Raw genomic sequence first — 20,278 nt, forward strand, 5'->3', positions numbered from 1 at the left:
ACTGCATCTATTTAGAAAGCAGTGGGGAGTCAGATCCTCCCATTTACCTCTCTGGGAAGGTTACTGATCAGGAGCCAGAAATTATTCCCACTGAGCAGACTGGAACAGCTTCTGCTCTGTCCAGAGCTGGAGATCTGTTGTCCCCTCTACTGGGAACTCTGAGAAGGGCAAGCAGCATGAAAGTGAAAAGAGAGAAAAAGTGATGGGGAGAATTAAGCAGAGAATATTTACTGAAGGAAATGAGTGTTTACAGACTCCCAGAAAACCTAGACAAGTCAGGCAGCATTCAGAGGAGTATAAGTAAAACAAATGGGCATCTCTTGCTGTTTGATGAGGCACCAGGGCTGCCCAGTCCAAGTGTTAACATGGCTGCCCAGGGAAGTGTGAACAAATGAGACAAGAAGGCACAGTGCTTCCCTTAGGCACTCCTCCAGCCACCAACCGCTGTCTGCTCACCAGCACCCTGAGCCAAATTAGGTTCTGTGTATTCACTCTCCCTTCCTGGGTTCCTCCTGACAAGAGGCAAATGGGAACAGCCAAAGAGAATATGACGCTGGAGGAAAGATAAAGCAATACTGATACCCATCTTGATACAGTATAATTGAGACAGCACCAACACAAAGGCTCCCCATATGTAATCTACTCAGATATGAGCTATGCGAGCTGCCATACTGCTCCTGTAAATGCAGATACATGTCTCATCTTCAGAAGAAATTGGGTGAGGTGCTGCTGTCTTGCAAAGTGGATGTTTTATCAAATGCCCTAACCAGGAATTTCAGTACCTTGGATCCTGTTACAAAAATCCCCTGGGGAATAAAAATAATAATAATAATAATAAACCTGAATGTTTTCTGGTTGTGATTATCAAAGAGTGGAAAACTAGCCCAAGCTTATTGGAAGCCATTACTTCTAGAGAAGGGTATGAGTTCATCATTAAAGCCTGTTATTTTGTCATCTAAGATAGCATTTACTTTTTGCTCACCCCCTCACACCTTTATTAAACTTGTTCTAGTGTCATTCTGTTCTTCTGCTGAAAGGACCTAAAGCACATTTTTCCTTTAATACAGTAATATTTGTCTACTCAACTGTGTCTTGCGATGTTTGTGATGCCAGGCAGAGCAATCACAAAAGCTCAAGATTGGCAATCCAGACTCATTTGCTTTGTGAACCATGCCAAGAGCACTTCAGATCCTCCCTGCCACCAATAAAAGGGTGAACATGCACTTGCTGACCTGACACCTGCAGAACTTGGATGAATCAGTAGGAAAATCTATTCCACCCTCTTAGGAAAAAGTCAAGTGTGGTTCGTACAAAGGTGGAAGGCAGCAAATTGGTGGGTAGGATGCAACATGCACAGGAAGACCACAGAAAGGCAGGTGCAGTAAATCACCTCTAAATTTCACCTCCAGAGCTGAAAGACTCAGAATTAAGCCTGAAAAGCTGTCTACTTTTAAAGCAGTGATAGTACTTGCAGCTAGCATGCTCATCCTCTTGTAGGGCTAAGCAGGAGAAAATGGCCTCTGCCACTGCTTGGATCCCCTGGTCTCCATAAACTCCACTTCTTCCAGAGCTTTGCCTCTACCAAACAAGTCAACAAAAAGTTCCTTATGAATACTTTCACAACCATGTTTTCCTCCTGCACCTTCACTGGTGCTGTCGTACTGGCACAGGGTGCCCAGAGAGGCTGTGGAGTCTCCTCTCTTCAGAAGCCTCTTGGGCATGTTTCTGAGTACGCTGCTCTGGGGTGTCTTTGCTTAAGTAAGGGTTGGTTCAGACAGACCTAGAGGGTTCCTTCCAACCCAAACCTCTCTATAGTTCTGTAATCACCACAAATGGGCACCAGGTTTCATTGCACTGAGCATTATCTAAGTCTCCTGACTCCCCAAGATCAGACACACAAAGGAATGATGCACCACATGTGAGAAAAGAAGGGGCTGGAGGAGTTAACTCTCAGTGTTGTGTCCCTTGCTTCAGTACAAGGAAGTGAGGGAGAATGGGGGGTTATTGCCCAAAGGGGACAGAGGTATATCCTACTTTAGCAGTAGAAAGGAGGGAACAAGAACTCACACTGATGATATTAATGATGGTCTGAGGAATGCATTCAGTTTAGGGGAATGGGGAAAAGGAAAAGAAGGGGAAGAATGAAGGAGAAGCAAAATAAATCTTCAGAGTCTAAAAATTTTCCTTGCGTCTGATGTGAGGAAACAGTATGTCACCCCCACAGAAGACTGAACAAGAGGTAAGAAGAAAGACGTAACACAGAGCTGTACGGTGGCAGAATCTTTTCAGTCTTCCCATTATCAGCCAAACCTTTTCTTGTCCTCTTCATGCCCAGCATCTCACCACTACCAACAAGCTAGTTCTATGGAGCATCTTAAATATTTCATGCATCCTTCAGACTTGCAATTTCTCTCTTCCCATCTGCTTTCCCTGCCAAAATCTCAGCAGGCCCAAGGCCCTTGGAAGCCTGCCTGGGCAAGGGCTCCCTTGGTCCTCCTTTCCCTCAATCCACTTCCCTTCACTCTCCTCTCCTGCCCTATTAAGCCTCCTATTTTTTCCCCTCTTCTCTGCTCTGCCTCCAGAGTAATCAACTCTCAAACTCAATTTCTTCTTCCTTGCTTTCACACATCCTCCCAGTTCCTTTCTAAACTTCAGCCTCTTCATCTCCTTTTTGATTCATTTTATGTTTTATTTTCATTCTTAATGAGCCATTGCCTGAGGTCAGTATTAATAATCCACACTTCAGACACCCATTAAAACCCTCAGTAATCAAGTATGGGCACAAGGAACTCAGCAGCCTGATGTGCAGGAAAGAAACCCATTGGCAAAGTTGCACAGGGAACCTAAGGATATAGGGGACAGGTGAGGGCAGTCTGGGACAGGAAGGTGACAGGGTCTCCAAGGAGAAGGAATTTGGCCTCTGCTCCCATGTAAAAGCAATAGGATAAGAGGTAATGCCTTTAAGCTGCATCAGGGAAGGTTCAGGTTAGATGGTAGGAGAAAATTCTCAGGAAGAGAAGTGCTGCAGTGGCACAGGCTGCCCAGGGAGGTGGTGCAGTCACCGTCCCTGGAGGTGTTCCAGAACCACCTTCAGTCCTTCCTTACACATTATTCCTCTGTTAGATGCTCAGGTAACACTGAGTCTCAGCTGTTTCCCTACCAAGCGATGAGAGCAAACAAAGGAAGCAATTTTTCAAATGGAGAATGGGGATGGTTGTATGCACAGATGAGTAAAGAGCACTTTGGCTTTACCGATACTCCTGTATGTGCAGCAGCCACCAGCAACAAAAAAGAGACATGCAGTAGGGACACACTGGGCCTCAGTCAGAGCAGCAGAATGAGCAAGACACTGAGGGACTAGAGGTGAGGATGCCAGTCAGATCTGATAGGGCTGGTCCCCAGCACTCTGCGGTGGGACAGAGCATGGCTCACCCAGCTGAGGAGCTGAGTTGGGGTCAGAGCTGGAGCTCAAGTATAAGAGAGGCTGTTTTACCCAGAAAAGTCATAGAAACATCCAGGCAGGGGAAGGTGCAGGGGCCAAGGGTACATGCTACAGCAGGAAACGGCATAGCTTCATTCTGCTTTGAATTCCCTCACAACTCTTCTTTGCCTGAATGGGATTAAAGAAGCAACAAGGAAATTTCACTGCCAGCCACATTCCATGGAAACACATCAGGTTTAGACACACATCTCCTCGGTACACTGCCCTGCCCTATTCCCCAGGTTCCCTCTCTTGTGCTTTTTCCATGCTCCAGCTGCCCTGGCTTCCTCACAAGTTCCTGCCCAGCAATTCTCCCCTATACGGACAGATACACAGAGGACCAGCAAAATACCTGAAGCAAAGCCTCCACAGTTCTTGGGCTTGCTATCAGCTTTTCATGTTGGACGTTTCTCTTGTCCTGTAGCAAGTCCCACCACCAGAGCATCCCCAGAGCAATGTATCACCCTGTCACAGGAAGCACAGCACAGGCTCAGCTGGGAACCCAGCTCCCCACTCACAATCAAAGGAGAAGGCGGGAGGAGATGTTCTGCTTTGTCTCCTCCTCCCCTGGGCCTCTTAAAAGCAGAGAAATGGCAGCTCAACAGCTGCCTCCCTGGCTGGGGGACAGGGTGAGAGATAGGAGCGTTTTGGGGGAAGGAGATTGATGTGAATAAAGCACAAACCAAGCAAAGCTGAAACTCAAATCCAGCTTTCCAGCTCAGATTTCATTGTATTTCAGCAAATGCCTTTGCATGAAAACAGAACAAAGACTGTCCCTTATGGTATATTCAGCCTGACCAACACAGGAAAGTTGGATGAAGTCATGCAAGAAGGAGCTCATTCCCTATTGTAAGATTTATACTCCAGTTTGAGAAATTCCAGAGGCTCTGAGCTGGGGTTAACAAGCAGAGCTCTCTGGAAGTTAATGGAGCTGTGTCAATTTATTATCCACACTCATGTTTGAACACTTACCTGCCTTGAGATCCATATCTCCTAAGGAGGCTCAGCCCACCTTGTGCAGCCCCACTCCTGCCTCTGCCAAAGCAGGGTCTCCTCACCACTGGCCAGCAGAGCACTCCCCAGGAATAAACCCTGATCCCTGCAGCTCAGTTTCCAAACAAATCACATTTTGCATCCTTCACTGGCTGCCTGAACGCACCACACCACAGCGCTGAGGAAGGGTTGGGAGGGCTTCACTGCAGCCATCAAAACACAGCTCCTTGCACTGGTGATCTAAACTGGGATCCCACCTACAAAACGATTGGGGTCCCTTTGGTTTTAACCATCCGATGCATTTTAGTCACTTTCACCCCCATCGGTGTCCTCAAAGTGGCCCAAAACTCATCACTCCACTGGATGTCCTCCACCACAACCTATTCCCATCATAGCTTCACACTTTCCCCTCCCCTGCACCTCAAGCAGATTTAAATTATCAGCTTCCAGACAAAAAAAACCCTGAGATAACTCGGGAATTTAAGCACTAGTGGAGACCTCCCCCCTTCTTTTCCCTGTATCCCCTGACATCACCCAGCCTGATACACAGGGGAAAGCACAGTAAGTCACTCTTAGTGATAATTAGGGAGGAACTTGCCAGTAGGTTAAATATTTACCTTGCTTCATCAATGCAAATGTCTTCTAATCCTACTGTATCTTTCAGGGACAGCAAGAGGAGAATGGCGAGTACTCCTTCAATTTATATAGATGCCCGTAAATTAGAGTGATAAAGAGCTCATTTAGATTTATTGTGTAGTAGTTAGCATTATTATTCAAATACATTTATTCTGCATGTATCACCAGTGCAAAGGGCTAATACATACAAGCAATATGGGCACATTATTGTAGTATTTCACACATTCTTCTGTCCAATTATCAGGGCACTCTGACCATCTGACCACTGCATCACCTGTTAGTTAACCCCTGCCCACATCTCAGTGTGTGCATGTGGAATATAGCGGGGGAGAAGACTGAGACTTAACTGTACTTGATGGTGCATTTAAGGCTTCTGTATCAGTGCCAAATGCAAGCCTGCAGCTAAGTCCTTCCGAAAGGAATAATCCCATGTCCAGTTGAGAGGTGTCACAGTAATGGATAAGGAAATCCTTCAAGCACACACAAGAGTGTGTAATGCCACAGGTACAAGACAAAGCCTCAAGTGCATGACACTAATCTGCCTAGTTACATTCAAGTACCCAAAGAAATCAAGGGGACTGAGAAGGAGATAATCACTTAGTGCTCTCCTGACCAACTTAACACACCTCTTCTTTCCTCTGATGGGGCCACAGACATCCCCTGACCTATGGGGAAGGCCCTAGGTCATTTGGCCACCACCCCTTCACGCTTATGTAGCAGTCCCATGGTATACACCCTTAATTCAAGTGATATACAGCCCTTGCTGACAGCATTGCACCGGGCTATGCCCTCCTGTCTCTTGGAAATGATGCTCAGAAATGTCTCACATACACATACTTACTGCTACAGCAGCAAAATAAGCCTTGGGACTTCTACTTCCCAGAAACTCAGATCAAGCTGAGCACAAGGAGAGGGGCAGGACAAAGAACTCAGCTGTCCCACAGTGAGAAAATACATGCATTTGCCTCCTCCAGAGACACCTGGTATTCATCTCCACGGGAAGATGTTGACACAAGTTCTAGGTTCAGAGGTTGTCCCAAGTGTGGTGTTCAATCTGTGTCATAGGATCACAGAATGACTTGGGTTGGAAGGGACCTCAAGGATCGTGAATGTTCTAACCCCCTTGCCACATGTGGGGCCACCAACCTCCAGATCTAATTCTAGACCAGGGTACCCATAAGGAATAGAAGAAAGGAAACATGGGGACATGACTTGCCACAGTGCAAGGACAGGGGGACAGAAAGACACATTCAAACATGGTAGAGAGGAAGAGATGTCAACATAAACACCAACCAAACCTGAGAAAAGTATGGCTAATGGAAAGCAATACCTGAATCTGTCCCTAAACCACATACAATTGCATACAGTTATGGCCTGACACAGCCACAACAATCACAATTTATGACTCCATCCATCCAGGAGTCAAATTCAGCAGTACCCAACCCTGAAGTGTTGGCTTTTTTCTCGCCTCAACAGCTTGGATCACTAAAATAAGGAGCCTTCTGAAGGAATGAGAAACCTCAAAGCTACCATCTTCCTACTCCTCATGAAGGAAAGTCCCAGTGCACAGTTAGCACTACTTCTGGACGTCTCTCTAGATCATGCTGAACAGTCTCATGGAGTGAGATATTCCCATGTATTTCTTCTCCCCTTACAGTGCTTGGAGAAAGATGAGGTGAACCCTGGAGCGTGTTTCTCCATGGGAAGTTCTCCTTCACCCAGAGAAGGGAACACATTTTGCCTTCTGTGGTCTACCTATGATATCAATTCACGTCTCACACCCAGACAGAGAATCTGTGGTGTGATAGCTCAGGGAATTCAAATGAAGTGCCAATCCTATATCATTTTTCAGTAAAATAACCCCATATGGGAGAAAACACAGTTCCTCCAGACATCTGCCACACATTCCAGGAAAAAAAAGCCTTACAGGCATTCAACTAAGTGTGAAATAGATTTATTTATTTATTTATGTTAAAAAGCTATTGGATATTTAAAGGAGGTGTGAGATACCATAACGTACTATAAATGCACGTTAAATAAATAACAGCATCTAAAGCGTACTGTGGAGTGATGCCATTAATTCTGCTTAGAAAAGGTCCTGGGTCATTGTTCTCAAAGATGATGTCTGTGTTGGGCTTTTTGTTGTTGGGGCTTTGTTGTTGTTGTTTTAAGTGCCTACTTTAATAGTTGACTATTGTATTGTAGGGAAAGACAAGGCTTCAGTTAGAGATAAGCTAAGTGGCAGAAGGCTGTATGTAGCTAATTAGCCCCACTCTAAGCTCTTTCTACATTCAAGCAGTCTTACAGAATCATAGACTCATTGAGATTGGAAAAGACCTCTAAGATCACCTGGTCCAACCGCCAGCCCATCCTCACCATGCCCACTGACCACATCCCTCAGTGCCACATCCACACGGCTCTGGAACACCTCCATGCACAGTGACTGCACCACCTCCCTGGGCAGCCTGTGCCACTGCAGCACCGCTCTTTCCAAGAGGAAATCTTTCCTAACATCCAACGTCCTAACATCCTCCCCAGGCACTTAAAGCTTCACCTGGCTGGCAGCTTGAGATGAAACTTCCATAGCAGGTATGGTTATTTTTTTGTTTGTTTGTTTTTCTGGTGGAAAAACAATCCCAGCAGTTTTTATATAGCATTATTTTGCCTGTGCAGAAGAATTATAGAGGTTTGTTTTGTTGCAGGGTATGTGTGTGTGTGCGCAATTAGTGTTGGTTGGTTGGTTTTTGAGCCCACAGTCTTCCCTTTCACATTGACATGATTTTTGTCACAGGATCCCTGCATTCACAGGGAGGGATGGCATACAGTCAAGACCCAAGCAATCTTTACTCATGCCCAATGCCCCAGACTTTATCTTCACAGTCAGTTTCTTCCCAGCCACGTACATGTTCACCCCTTCATCAGCCTTGCCCAGTCACATCACCAGTCCCTGCCCCTGATGCCATTTCCCCTATTACGCTATCACTCTACCTTGTCTCCCTGATTCTCTGAGCTTAATTTGCTCACCAGTCTCTTTGTCCTCATCTCCCACATCTCAAACTAGAATTTCTTTAAGTAACAAAGTAACTTTTCCCTCATTAAGAGGCATCTTTAGAAAAGTGTGTTACCACCTCATGTGACACAACAAGAAAAAACACAGGAGTCTTTCACATCTTTGGTTGTGTTGATATGAGCGCACATCCCTCACATGCACCACACGACTTCAGAGATCCCATTGGACAGAAGACAAGGGGAAAAAACACTCTTGTGCACCCCCAACAAGGACAAAACTATATAAACAAGAAGGTCATCCATGCAAGGGAAGACAACAGGGTCTACCTGTAAGAAATGAGGACGCAGTAGTATGAGAGGAATAAAATGCTACAAAGAAACTGTAAGGAGTCTTTTTCCTCTGGAGACTTCCATTGGGTAAGGAGGCGAACTACAGTCAAGGCCACCCCTAGTCACTAAGATCTTATATCCAAATAGGGTTCCAGTCAAGAAGACAACAGCAGTTGCCAGCAGAGAAGCTGCTAAGCAGTGAGCTACACTATGGGGAAAAGAGCAAATTCCAAAGCAGGGAATGATCTTGCAATATCAAGATGAATCAAAGGAGCCACGGGGAAAGAAAAAAAGAAAGCAAAAAAAAGAAGTGCTATGAGGAAAAAAAAATAACATCTTTCATTAAGAAATATCAGAGTTGGCCAGCGGCACTGAGCATCAGGCGGTACCACAAAGGCAATGTATTATTACTGCTGCACTTCTCTGAGCGTCTTTTTAAATATAATTCACTTGTGACACAAACACTTTCAAGGCCTGGCCTGAAACTCAAGTATGCACAGAGTAGAGCCTGCCAGATCCATCTACAAAACCAGGGGACACGCGCAAAGCAAAAATTACATCATAAGGCAATAAATGTGTGAATAGAAACAAAGACTGTAATACATCACATAGCATATCTCGTTTGAACATGGTTTAGCTTAATTATTGATAACAATGTTTTCCAGCAATGTTTGCTAGTGGGCCAATAGAACATTTTATAGAAAATAAAGACCTTGTATTCTTATGGGGACTTACCGCTGCACTTGAGTGCTGAGGTTTTGGCTGTGAAGCAGGACACAAGGTATAGGTAAACATAGGGAGCATCCCCTTGGGGTGCATGAATTATGGGACATGCAGATTTGCCGAGCACATTTTCATGGTGCTTTAGTGTGCTCCCAACCAATAAACAGAGCACGGAAGGCAAATAAACATTGTGGATCTCTGACTTCAGAGAATATCCATCTCTGCGTGGAAGAAAATACTCCACCCCCAAATATTGAACTGCTGCTTCTTCCATGCCATGAAACAGAACAGCTGCTGTTTGCTATGAGCTGCCTGTCACAACAGAAAGGTTAATATTTTACCATTTTCTTCCCATTCCTTACTTCTCCTTGTCTGTTGAGGCAAATCTCATAGCCAGCATTACTAGCACTGGATTCAGCAGCTTTCTTTCGGATGAATTTGTACTGATGTTAGCCCTTCTCAGTCATGACTCTTTAAGAAATCCCACAAGAGGTGCATTTGGTTCAGTCTGCCTCTCAAGACATCCAGTTACTTCAAACTACAAGCAATCTGGAAGCCCTTGTGGTATTTCAGCATTTATGCTACTCTGGGGAGGCAGCAATAAACAAAACTGAGTTATTAAAGTAAAGCTGAAACAGCTCCCACAGTGGTTTGGGGGTCAGGGACAAGGCTGAGACAACAGGGTTGGCTCAACTTGAGCATACAAAGCCTTGAGCACCTTGCCCAGCTCCTAAGCCAGAGCACAGAGGCAGGACACCACAACCACATGGCTCATGACTAGCAGGCTAATCTCACATCTGTATGCATCTGCCCTTGAGAGCTGGGCCCCAGGAAGCGTGGTTCATTAGGGAGCTGGGTATTTCCCAGAGGGGACTGGGAATAGTCCAGCAAGTCTCAGCTAAGTTCAATGAAAATCCCACCATCACACAGCCACCAAGCTTGGGCCACTACCACTTCAGTGGCCATCTTTCTGCAGAGTGCCCCTCTCAACCAGGTTGGATGGAAAAAGCCAATTCAAGGACACCAGCAGTCAATAGAGAGAGGCTGCTAGCAACGAATGCTGAGAATGACAGTGAGGGAAGGGAAAAAAAGAGAGGGAAAAATGACAGACTGACACAGATGGAGAAAGGAGAGGGGAGAGACAGGGCAGCTATTGACAGGAGGGGCTGCCCGGGGAGTTGTAGTGGACACAGCATCTCCGAGTCTCACTTGAGGAGTGGAAGAGATGGGAACAGCAAGCTTTTATAGACTCCTGTACAGTAGGCAATGACAGGAAGAAACCAGGGGAAAGAAAACTAAAGAAAGGATAAGTAAAGAGTATGGCTTTAAATCATGAGCAAGGACAGATTTCTTTCTTCCTGGGTGAGCCATGGTACATAAGTGCAAATGGCACCATTGTCTCAGGGGACAGTCACCCACATTACAGATCTGTGCATCCCCACCCCAGGGGGGCCTCTTCCCACTCCTGATCAGCACAGACAAGAAAGTTGGGGGGGTGGGGGTGGGGGGAAGGAACAGACACCTCTCCAATCCCTGTCTGCTGACCTTGCAGACAGGGCTAGGCATGGGACATCTGCCAAAGCCCCACACCCAGGCTCCAGCCCCCTAGCACATCCTGCTCCCACACAGGCCTCCTGCCAGCACCACCTCCATGCTCAGCCTCACCCATCCATGATGTCAGACAACAAGGATCACCCAGCGCTCACACTGTCTCTCTCAGATCTATCAGCTGACTTTGATAACAGGTGTGTGGGGATGCCTGCCAAGCTCATCGCAGATTTGCAGCATGATGCCAAAGTAGCTATTCCCAACTTAGACAACCTCCATTTACCACTCCCCATCAGTTTAGGTCTCACATCTTCATCATCACACTTCATTTCTTCTTTCATAAGCCAAACTGCACTCTTTACCTGCCTGAGTCAATGCAGTAGATGTGAGCTTGACCCTGGTCCATCCTACACCAGGCTTCACACCTGCAGCTGGAGGCCCTACCAAAGACAGCTTCTTTGTCCATGTACCAAAGACAGCTTCTCTCTGGGGCTGTAAAGGTTTTTCCAGCATAGAGGCTGACCTTTTGTCAGTCTCTTTGCTTGCATTCTCTCCAGACCTGAACCAGGCCACGTTCTTCTTAACCGTCCTGGGTATAGATGTAGGCCATTTGCTGCAGACAGGCTGCAGCTCTTACCCATTCCTCACCTAACGTAATCCCAGCCAAGCATTCCATTCAGGATATGTAGCATATACAACTAATTGCCGGCCCTTTCTCATCATCCAGGGTGGGAACAGCATCAAGTCTTCAAATTGGCAGCTGGACAATTTGTTAGCGGTTAATTGCATTATTTAATTCGAATTGTTATGGCGGAACATGCAATTAGACGTCTGGTCAGAGTATTTTATAGGTCTTAAACTCAAAATGAGTGTTTTTATTGCCCTTTGTGTTACACTGAGAGCCACATCCAGCTCCCTTACACATCCCACTCCAGTGGTCAGCAATTGAAAAGGGCAAATTGACCATTTCTCAGTGAGCAAATGCTCTCCATCTCCAAGGCAGAATATATTCCAGTGAACTGACACAGTACTCTCCAGAAGGGTTTTCAATGTTCTGTTTCAGCAGCACACTTTGCAGAGGGAAGGGGAGGTGCTCAGCAGCAGGTGCTTCTACCATCCCCATACTCAGCAGAAAGCATCATCCCTCTCCTTCACTGCAACTACATTCCCTCTCAGGCTGGCACCAGCCACACCATCTGCACTGGGTAAGTGTGCAATGCAACAAAATCAGTCCTTCTAAACTACTCTGATGAACAACAGCAAGTGAAAATAGGTTTGTTTCTATTAGGAATAGTAGAATAGCAGGAGTTAGACTCAACCTTTGTGGCTTTCTTCCAATTTGGGATATTCTATGATTCTATAACAGCAATTTACACTAGACAAGAATGAGACTTCCATCCCCTTCTACCTGCTTCCCCACACTGTGTATGTACACTGACCACCAGCCCAACAACTACCTTGTTAAAAGCTACTGCAGTAAAGTCCTGGCACCAGTTTTCTGAAGCACCAGAGCATGCGGCATTAGTTGGTCTTTTATTGCTTTTGGCACTTGTTGGGGAAACACAGAAGTAGGATACACACACACAGCAAAAATCACTCCTCTTCTAAAGCAATCTCTCCTCAATATTTTGCTGTCAGCCCTTCCACCAAGCACTGGGAATCTATCCTCTAGTGAAGAGGAAAAGGCACAGGAATTTGCATCAAGACAGTAGAGATGCATTCAGACATTTTCCATCCTTACTGAGGACACTGAAGCTACAGTCAGAGCTCTGGTTTAGTCTGTGCTGTTGCTTTGTTTCACTTCCAATCCATGGTCTTTGACGTCTCATTGTAAGAGCCTCCAGAGAATAAGCTAAAGGGACAGGAGGCAATGAGATATCCTGTCTCAGCATTCTTGCTTAGATATACAGGGCCAGCTTGCAAGCCAGCCAAATTTAGACCTCATCCCTTTACATCTGCCCACTTGCCTGGAACTGTGTACATCTCACATATGTGCAACCCAGCCAATTTCTCACAGATCATAAGCATTCAAATCCCCTTCAAACATATCCATCCCTTGTGTGCCACTAATGACAATGCAGGAGTTTAAATTCAATTTACACCATGTCTGACTGTGCAAATGATCACTCTAAACTTCCCATTGCAAACTTGCACATCAAACGACCCACGCTAATGATGCTCCCCTGACAATAGCTTTCCAGAGGCAGCTTCCTTTCCAGCTATTGTGGGGGGTCCTAAGCACTATTGTGCCACTCGCCTATAAATTGTAGCTGGGTGTCAGGGTTTCTATCCCAGGAGATAACATGAAATTTACCAGAGTATTGTTTTCCGATCCACCACCACCACAAAGTAAGCCCAGAAAGCACCCAATATTTCATTATGGAAATACTAAGCTACACTGTTTGCAGAAATAAGCCTGCACTCCCCTTTGCCTCACCTCCACAGGATCAGGGAGGAGCTGTGCATCAGCCCCAAAGACAGCCCAGGATGCCAGCCAGCCAGCTCTAAACTTAATCCTCCCCAGCAGTGAACCTGATGGAGTGGCAGAAAACCCTGACACTGGGGCAGGTTTGTCCTCTTTTAAAGCTTGGAAAGCCTTCGGTAAACGCTCAGGAAAGCACTGATGCCACCTAAACCGCATCCTCTGCAGAGCTCTGATCAGCTCAGTTCCCTACACAACATCAGCAGCTGTAACATCGGTTTAGAACACTGTGATGTGTAGAGAGGTTATACAACCTCTTAAACAGCAAACCAGCTTGCACTTGTTGGTTCCCAGGTATACATACAGATATGTCTGTTGGCTGAACAAAGGTCTACAGAACAGTGTAACCCACAGAAATCAATCCATGCCTAAGGGCAGAGCAGCACCTTCCTGTTGACCTGAAACAAATACGTATCTATCCAAGACCTCAAATAATAGCCAGACTCTTCACCTGCTTGGTGAGCTAAATTTGCAAGGAGAAAGAGGAGAGATCTGTCTGAGATGGAAAAGCAAGAATAACACAGACATTTTAGTGCTTCCAGCTATGCACAGAAATGCTGACACTGCTGACCCCAAGAATGAAAAGCCACGACCCCTCCCATCCTTAAGAATGATGAATACTGCTTAAAATTCATAAGCCACTCCGTTTTTGATGTATTGTAATACCTTCCAGTCATAGTTTCAAGTTTTTCCTCTACCTACTAGAGCGGTGGGAATCTTTCTTTTGTGCATGTGTAGATATGAAAATATAAGTAATTCAAGTATATTTTTAATTGCATATAATTATAGTTAAGTGCATATATACATACGTATACATCGATAAATAATAAATGTAGATGCATAAAAAGTAAACCTAATCAGAAGATTGCAGAAGCTCAGGCAGTAAGACAGCAAATATTTTAAAAGTTGAAATAAACTTATTAATTAATAAGCTGTCTGCTTATTAATTAATTACATCCAGTTGTCATAAGGATTGCAGGCAGGGGTTTAACAGCACACAAAGCAAAAATAAGCCTTTGCTTAAGGCAAAAACAAGTACAAGGCACTTCAGAAACTGCAGATGGAAATTCACTCACACAAAACAAATCTCCCAAACTGTAATATATAACACAACCGGACACCAAAAGCTTATTAACAAGCAAAAGATTTGTCGACCCCTCAGCTGCGTGCATCACCGTGTCCCCATGCACCACAGCTCAGCGTCACAGAGAGAAGTACCAATTGCTGATCCACACACATCACTCTCCCTCCTCCAGCACTTGATTCTCCACTCTGTTCACACAGGGCAGTGCCTGCAGGAAGCACTGCTGTTGCAACCTACAACTGTTTCCACATGAAGAAACGGAGTGTGAAGCGATGCCTGCGGCATCAGGCAGGGAGGAGGTGGGGAGCAGACCCGTGGGCTTCTCTGGCTCTTTCATCAATGTGCCCAAAGCTGGTCCTCTCTGTGCACTTAACACACAGCCCAAGCTGAAACGTGCCTCAAAATATAGTTCCAGAACCACAGAATCATCACAGTTGAAAAAGATCTCTAAGATCACCTGGTCCAACCACCAGCCCATCCCCACCATGCCCACTGACCAGTGTCCCTCAGTGCCACATCCACACAGTTCTGGAACACCTCCAGGTGTGACCCCACCACCTCTAGGGCAGCCTGAAGCTTAGTAATAGGAAATTTAGAGACATAAGGCAGCAAAATTCCTATCTGGGAAATCTTCAACAAGCTACAGGGTTGCCCTCAGTATACATAAGCATTCATACCAGTTCTGAGTAGCTATCCTGACTTACACCCCATAAAACAGCCCCCAGTGCTAAAAATTAAGTGTGTACATCAATTTTTTTAATGGCAGACTTCATTCTCACTCTTGCTGTCACATCAATATTATAGATAGTACAGCAAAGGGAGGTCTAGACCCCTGTGAAGTGCTTTTTAAGGAAAGTCTCAAAGGATAAACCAAATCTATTGCATTTGACCCTAAGATGAGCGAAGCATGCAGTCTTCCTGGAACCCCAAGGAGACTAGCAGAGATGCACTTTGCAAATGATGAGCAGAGATGCCTGAATGTCTGCATCAGGCACTTTGTGCGAGGCACCATGTGGCACAGCCTTTATTTAGTTCCCAGTGTTTTATGAATTCATAAGATGAATTCTACACAGTTGTTTTGGAAACACGTTTCATACTTTTCACCCTATTTCCGCTTCAAGCTCAGCCTGAAATCTTATTTGACATGGAGTTTAGGTTTTATATAAGGAAAAAATCTTACAGCCTCTCTCATAGTCCTATCTCAAATATTGACTGTGCTAGCATTTCGGCTGCAGCAGTCCCACTGTCTGCAATTCAGAGCAGCCAGCCTGGTATCTGGTCATCAAAACAGACATAGAGATTAACCAAAATAACCTGCTTTCACAGAATCACAAAGGTTGGAAAACACCTCAAAGATCACCCAGCCCAGCAATTCAAACACTCATTCACCACATACTTAAAACCATCCCAGTCAATATTACACGTGGGGAAAAGAATTGGAAATTTTACATGGAACAAAGTCTGTACCTTAACATTCAGTTGCATTTACAGTTCTTGTTGGATTTTGCCAATTCATTTGCTTTGTTTTGCAAAAACAGCATCACATATCTGTGTGCTAATATGCATCTAGAAGGGACTTTAAAACATAGACATAAGTTTCTGATCTTTTTTTCCCCTTCTTGCTGCACTGCAGCAAAGGACTATGGCAGTTGCTTAATAGCACATAAAATTGCAGGACTGCTCATGGAAGAAAAAATAATCTTCAGGGGAGGGGGGTTTAAATAGGTGGAATGCAATTACCTAAATGGAAATTTGGTGGTTAATGACCTTGTGCTTACAAAAATTACCACATAGTCCTTAATGATCAGAGCTTCCATTTTAAGTCTCATTGACAGCACTTCCAAATATAATGATCGCGAAGCTCTGCCCTAGTAGAAAGTCAATGAGAAGATTAAGAGGCTTTTAATTAATACCTCCCTTTTTTTTGCTGAATCTTCAGGAGAGGCCAGATGTTGCCCTGTGGTGTTGACTCAGCTTTCTTCTGGCTTGGCACAAAAGCCCTAGAAGTTGATAGCCCAGTATAAAAAGGTGAAAAAGCTTCAGAATGCAAAAATCAAGCAAGTAAATTCTTAGAAGACTTTCATAGAAACACCCCTTACAAATGAACTCATTTCCTCACTGAGAAAAGACCACAGTGAGCAATTTGCAGCCAGGGCATAGAAACACGTGATTTCTATGATGCTGTCAAAAACATATGTGATGCCAGGAACATGTGATGATGTGACGACCTGTAAGCAACCCTGAGGCTGTAGCAAAATTCTCTCATTTAAAACAAAAACCAACAACAACAAAACAAAAAGAGGCAACTACTTGCTGCATGATTCATTCCAAAAAAGGACTAAAAGAGGAAAAAAAAACAGAGGAGGAGAATCCTCTCTATACAGTCTCTGCTTTCCAAATAAGCAAACTTCATCCAGCTGAGCTGAAATCACAGCTCTGAAACAATCCTTTCAACGGGCTTCCAGCAGCCCCATCTTTACCCTCCACATGTGCCACATGTAGCCAGATAGGAAGGCAATCTGTAGCCTCTATGAAAAATTCCTATATAATCAATGTCATGCACATATGCTTAAACGCAAGCATGAGCATGCAGCACCAAACTCCTCGAAGAACACAACTATAGGATCTTAAACTCTGTACTACGCAGGGGTTGTTTTGACTGATTTAAGCCAGAAACATGGATACTACAGCCTCCTTCCTCCATTCAGGAGTAAATCTTGATCCCAAATCTGGCCTATTGCTTTTCTCTCATCTTTTAAATGCAGTCGTTTCATAGACACAAATCTACCATGCTTTGCTCTGAGCCCACAACACACTGGGAAGAGATTCCTAGGACATACAACTAGAGCAGTCATGCAGTGATTGAAAAGCAATGCATAATTCAGTATGAAGTTCCAAAACTTTAAGAAGCAACCAGTAGAAAGGAAAGCAGAAACCCTGAATCTCCAATAAACTCTCATTCAAAACCAGTGTTTGAGAATGCAAGATCTTTCCAAGAGCTTCTGAACTTTAAGAGCACAGATCAGAAACTCAAACACTACATTTGAAGTTGAAACAAAACTCCAGATTCATGTGCACCTAAGGTCATCTGTTACTGCTAACAGCACCTCCAGGCTTCACTTGGGGTTTCAATCCTGAAGCTGAAAAGTCTCTTGGTGATATTTTCCAAGCCTCTGCTGTGCAGCCACAGAGATTTAATTAGAAGCCAACACATCGAAAACACAAAAATCATCCATTTAGATAACAGCCACCTAACTAGGAGCTAAAAAATTCCCAGGGAAAAAGCACCTCCACATAAGATTTATGACCAGAAAGATGTTTATATAAAGTTTCAAACCAACCTCTGTGATGATTCATCATATCCCCCACTTCCTCCCACCTTGAAGGGTCTCACAATCCAAAAAGCAACAACTGCCCTCTGCCTGCTTTATATAGCATTACTATCAACCTTGGTACTAATTAGCCATGCAGGTGGTAGTTGTTTGTGTGATTGCATTGTAGGGTCCTCCTTGCACTAAGAGTGAATGGGGACATATGTGTATGACCGGTGGCCGCCCTTGCATGGAAAGGATTTGCTTGCGTCCCAGGGGACATACAGGGTTCACCAGCACACCTTTAATACGTTGTCCTGTTCATTTTTGGACAGAAATCACAGCAAGATTCCTCCAGGAGAGCTCGTCATAGAACCATTAAGACTGGAAAAGACCTCTAAGGTCATCTAGTCCAACTGTCCACCTACCACCGACATTGCTCACTAAACCACATCACTCAGTGGCACTTCCACAAATTTCTTGAATACCTGCAGGGATGGTGATTCCACCGCCTCGCTGTGCAAAATGAGTGAAGTTTGACTGTGGGAAAAAAACATCGATTGCCATGGTACCTTGCAACCAAGACCCAGGACTGGTGGTTCCCTACCAGATCTCACTAAACCTATGTACTCAGAAGCAGGGGACAGCTCATCCATTCATGGTGGCCAAGTTCCTGGGCCAGAAGCTTCCTGTCTCTGTCCCAGGGAGTGGGGAAGGAGAACAACAAGCAGTTTAGCAATATTTCTCCCCATCCTTTCTTCTTTCCAACCCATTCTGCCATGATCTGTGCTGTCAGTATCTCTCTCTGAAGTTCTTTCACAAGTGGCTTCTTTTGATCACACATTGCAACAGCTGAGGTTCTGTTTAGAATTGAGCAAGGAACAAAGCGGTTCGTTAACTACATAGGAAAGTTCATTGCTTACCTGGAAGGTGCCCTGAGGGGACAGGGAGAGAGAAGGGATGGGGCAGAAGGTGAGGATGGAGAAGAGGCAGCTCAGAAAGGATATGGGTTGCACACCATTTTGATGCACCAGCTCCGTGGGCTGGTAGTTTGCTTCAAGCAAAAGAAGACGACCGGGGCCAAGTCAGGATAGGGAACATCAGGGTCCGGTGGAGAGGTGACTTCCTCATCTTCACCCAGCTCTGGGGAGGATGGGGGCTGCTCCAGTGGCATTTGCTGTTCTGAGACCCCCATGTTCACAGGCTCCAGTGGGCAGGCAGCGGAGGTGTTGTGGGGCTGTGGGCCAGCGGGCCAGGTGGGAGGAGGCTGGGGGATGCACTCTGCCATGTCCACTGCAAATGAGAACCCCTGGAGAGGAGGGAGAAAGAGTAAAGAAACTCAGATGAGAAACCAACAGCCAGGGCACTGCATGCCATGCCCTTTTTCTACCTTATGGCTAGGCCTTCCATAACTAAAACTTCCTAAAGCCCCAGAGATGCCCTAGCATGGTGCTGCACCTTCTCAGCTGATGATGTCTGCTCACTTTGGAGAGGTGTGAACAACACTGACACGTCACAGCCAGCCTGCCCTTGCAGCCCTTCACATGGCCCTTTCAGATGAGGAAACTGGGCTGACATCACACCACAACTTGTGTTGAACAGTTCCCAAGATTGGCAAATGTGTGTCAAAACCATACAGTCCAGGCATTCATTGATGGTTGGACTAGATGACCACAGCAGTCTTTTCCAACCTTAATGATTCTATGATTCCAAGAGGTGGACGTAAAGCAAGCTTAGAAGAGGGTGTTCAATGAAGTGCACCCTTTACCGGAAATTGTGGATCGCTTCTATACTAGAGCAGTGAAAGCAATGGGTAGGTGGGTTGCAGAAGTCATTTGACTAACTAGGAAGGTGGGCAGAGGAAGAGCAAAACAACAGGTCTCATTCAGTGGCACCTGCATGCTGCATAGCACAATGCCTGTGCTAAAAAATGTCACCTTGCTGGTTGGATGCACTTAACAGCAGCCTTGTTCTGGGAAAACATAAAGTCAAACATTTTCTATTAAGTAATGTAGTGGAAGTGGCTTGTTGAAGTGAGGGGAACTAAATAAATTCCAGGGCCTCCATTGAAAGAGTGTTAGTGATGATCTCAGGGACTGCTTGCCCGAGGACTGCCCAGTGGTAGCCTGATTCATGCTTTCTACCTTTTACTCTGTTAAACACAACACAAGAGCCCTCAGGGACATCATATGGCAGAAGGAGACAAGCCACAGCAGAAGAGGCTGTGTTCATCACCAACACCCACAGTATGGAGCCCATCTCACCACCCTCTACCCTCATCGGTTTTCCTCCCAGACATTTGTCTCAGGCCTCTTCATGTCAGGATCTTACAGTCTCCACACATCTCTCTTGACGTTGCTCTGCCTTGCCATGCTGCATCCCTGATATTTTGGCCTGAGCTCCCTTTTGTGCCAGTGCTGTCTGTGGATCCAACCAACCCACCATGGACTGCACTCCCCTATTAACCCTTGGATAAGATGCTGAAAGCTCTGCCCACCTTATTCCCTCGGCACTGGCTTCCCACAGGTTCTTTGATCTAAAGCTTTGCTTGTTCTTCGAGGCTTAGCATTTGTCAGAACAAAGAGTAGCAAGTGCAGAGGTTTAGCAAGCAGACATAGTGTCCCTTAGGGGATAGCACTGAGACTCTTTGAATTCATTACCCCAAAGTCCTGCAGCTCTTG

General features: G+C 45.3%; 1 protein-coding gene across 3 annotated transcripts in view; it reads right to left on the bottom strand.

The window, feature by feature from the left end:
* Positions 1-20,278, bottom strand: part of CACNA1I (calcium voltage-gated channel subunit alpha1 I) — a 153,840-nt gene that overhangs the window by 126,644 nt on the left and 6,918 nt on the right. For all 3 annotated transcript variants that reach the window (XM_072332518.1, XM_072332507.1, XM_072332524.1), the window contains exon 2: positions 18,605-18,906. In XM_072332518.1, coding sequence (XP_072188619.1) covers positions 18,605-18,885 — 281 coding nt within the window. In that variant the 5' untranslated portion in view covers positions 18,886-18,906. The remainder of the gene's footprint in view (positions 1-18,604; positions 18,907-20,278) is intronic.

Source organism: Excalfactoria chinensis, chromosome 1 (genome assembly GCF_039878825.1).
Source record: "Excalfactoria chinensis isolate bCotChi1 chromosome 1, bCotChi1.hap2, whole genome shotgun sequence".
In the NCBI taxonomy this organism is placed as follows: Eukaryota; Metazoa; Chordata; class Aves; order Galliformes; family Phasianidae; genus Excalfactoria; species Excalfactoria chinensis.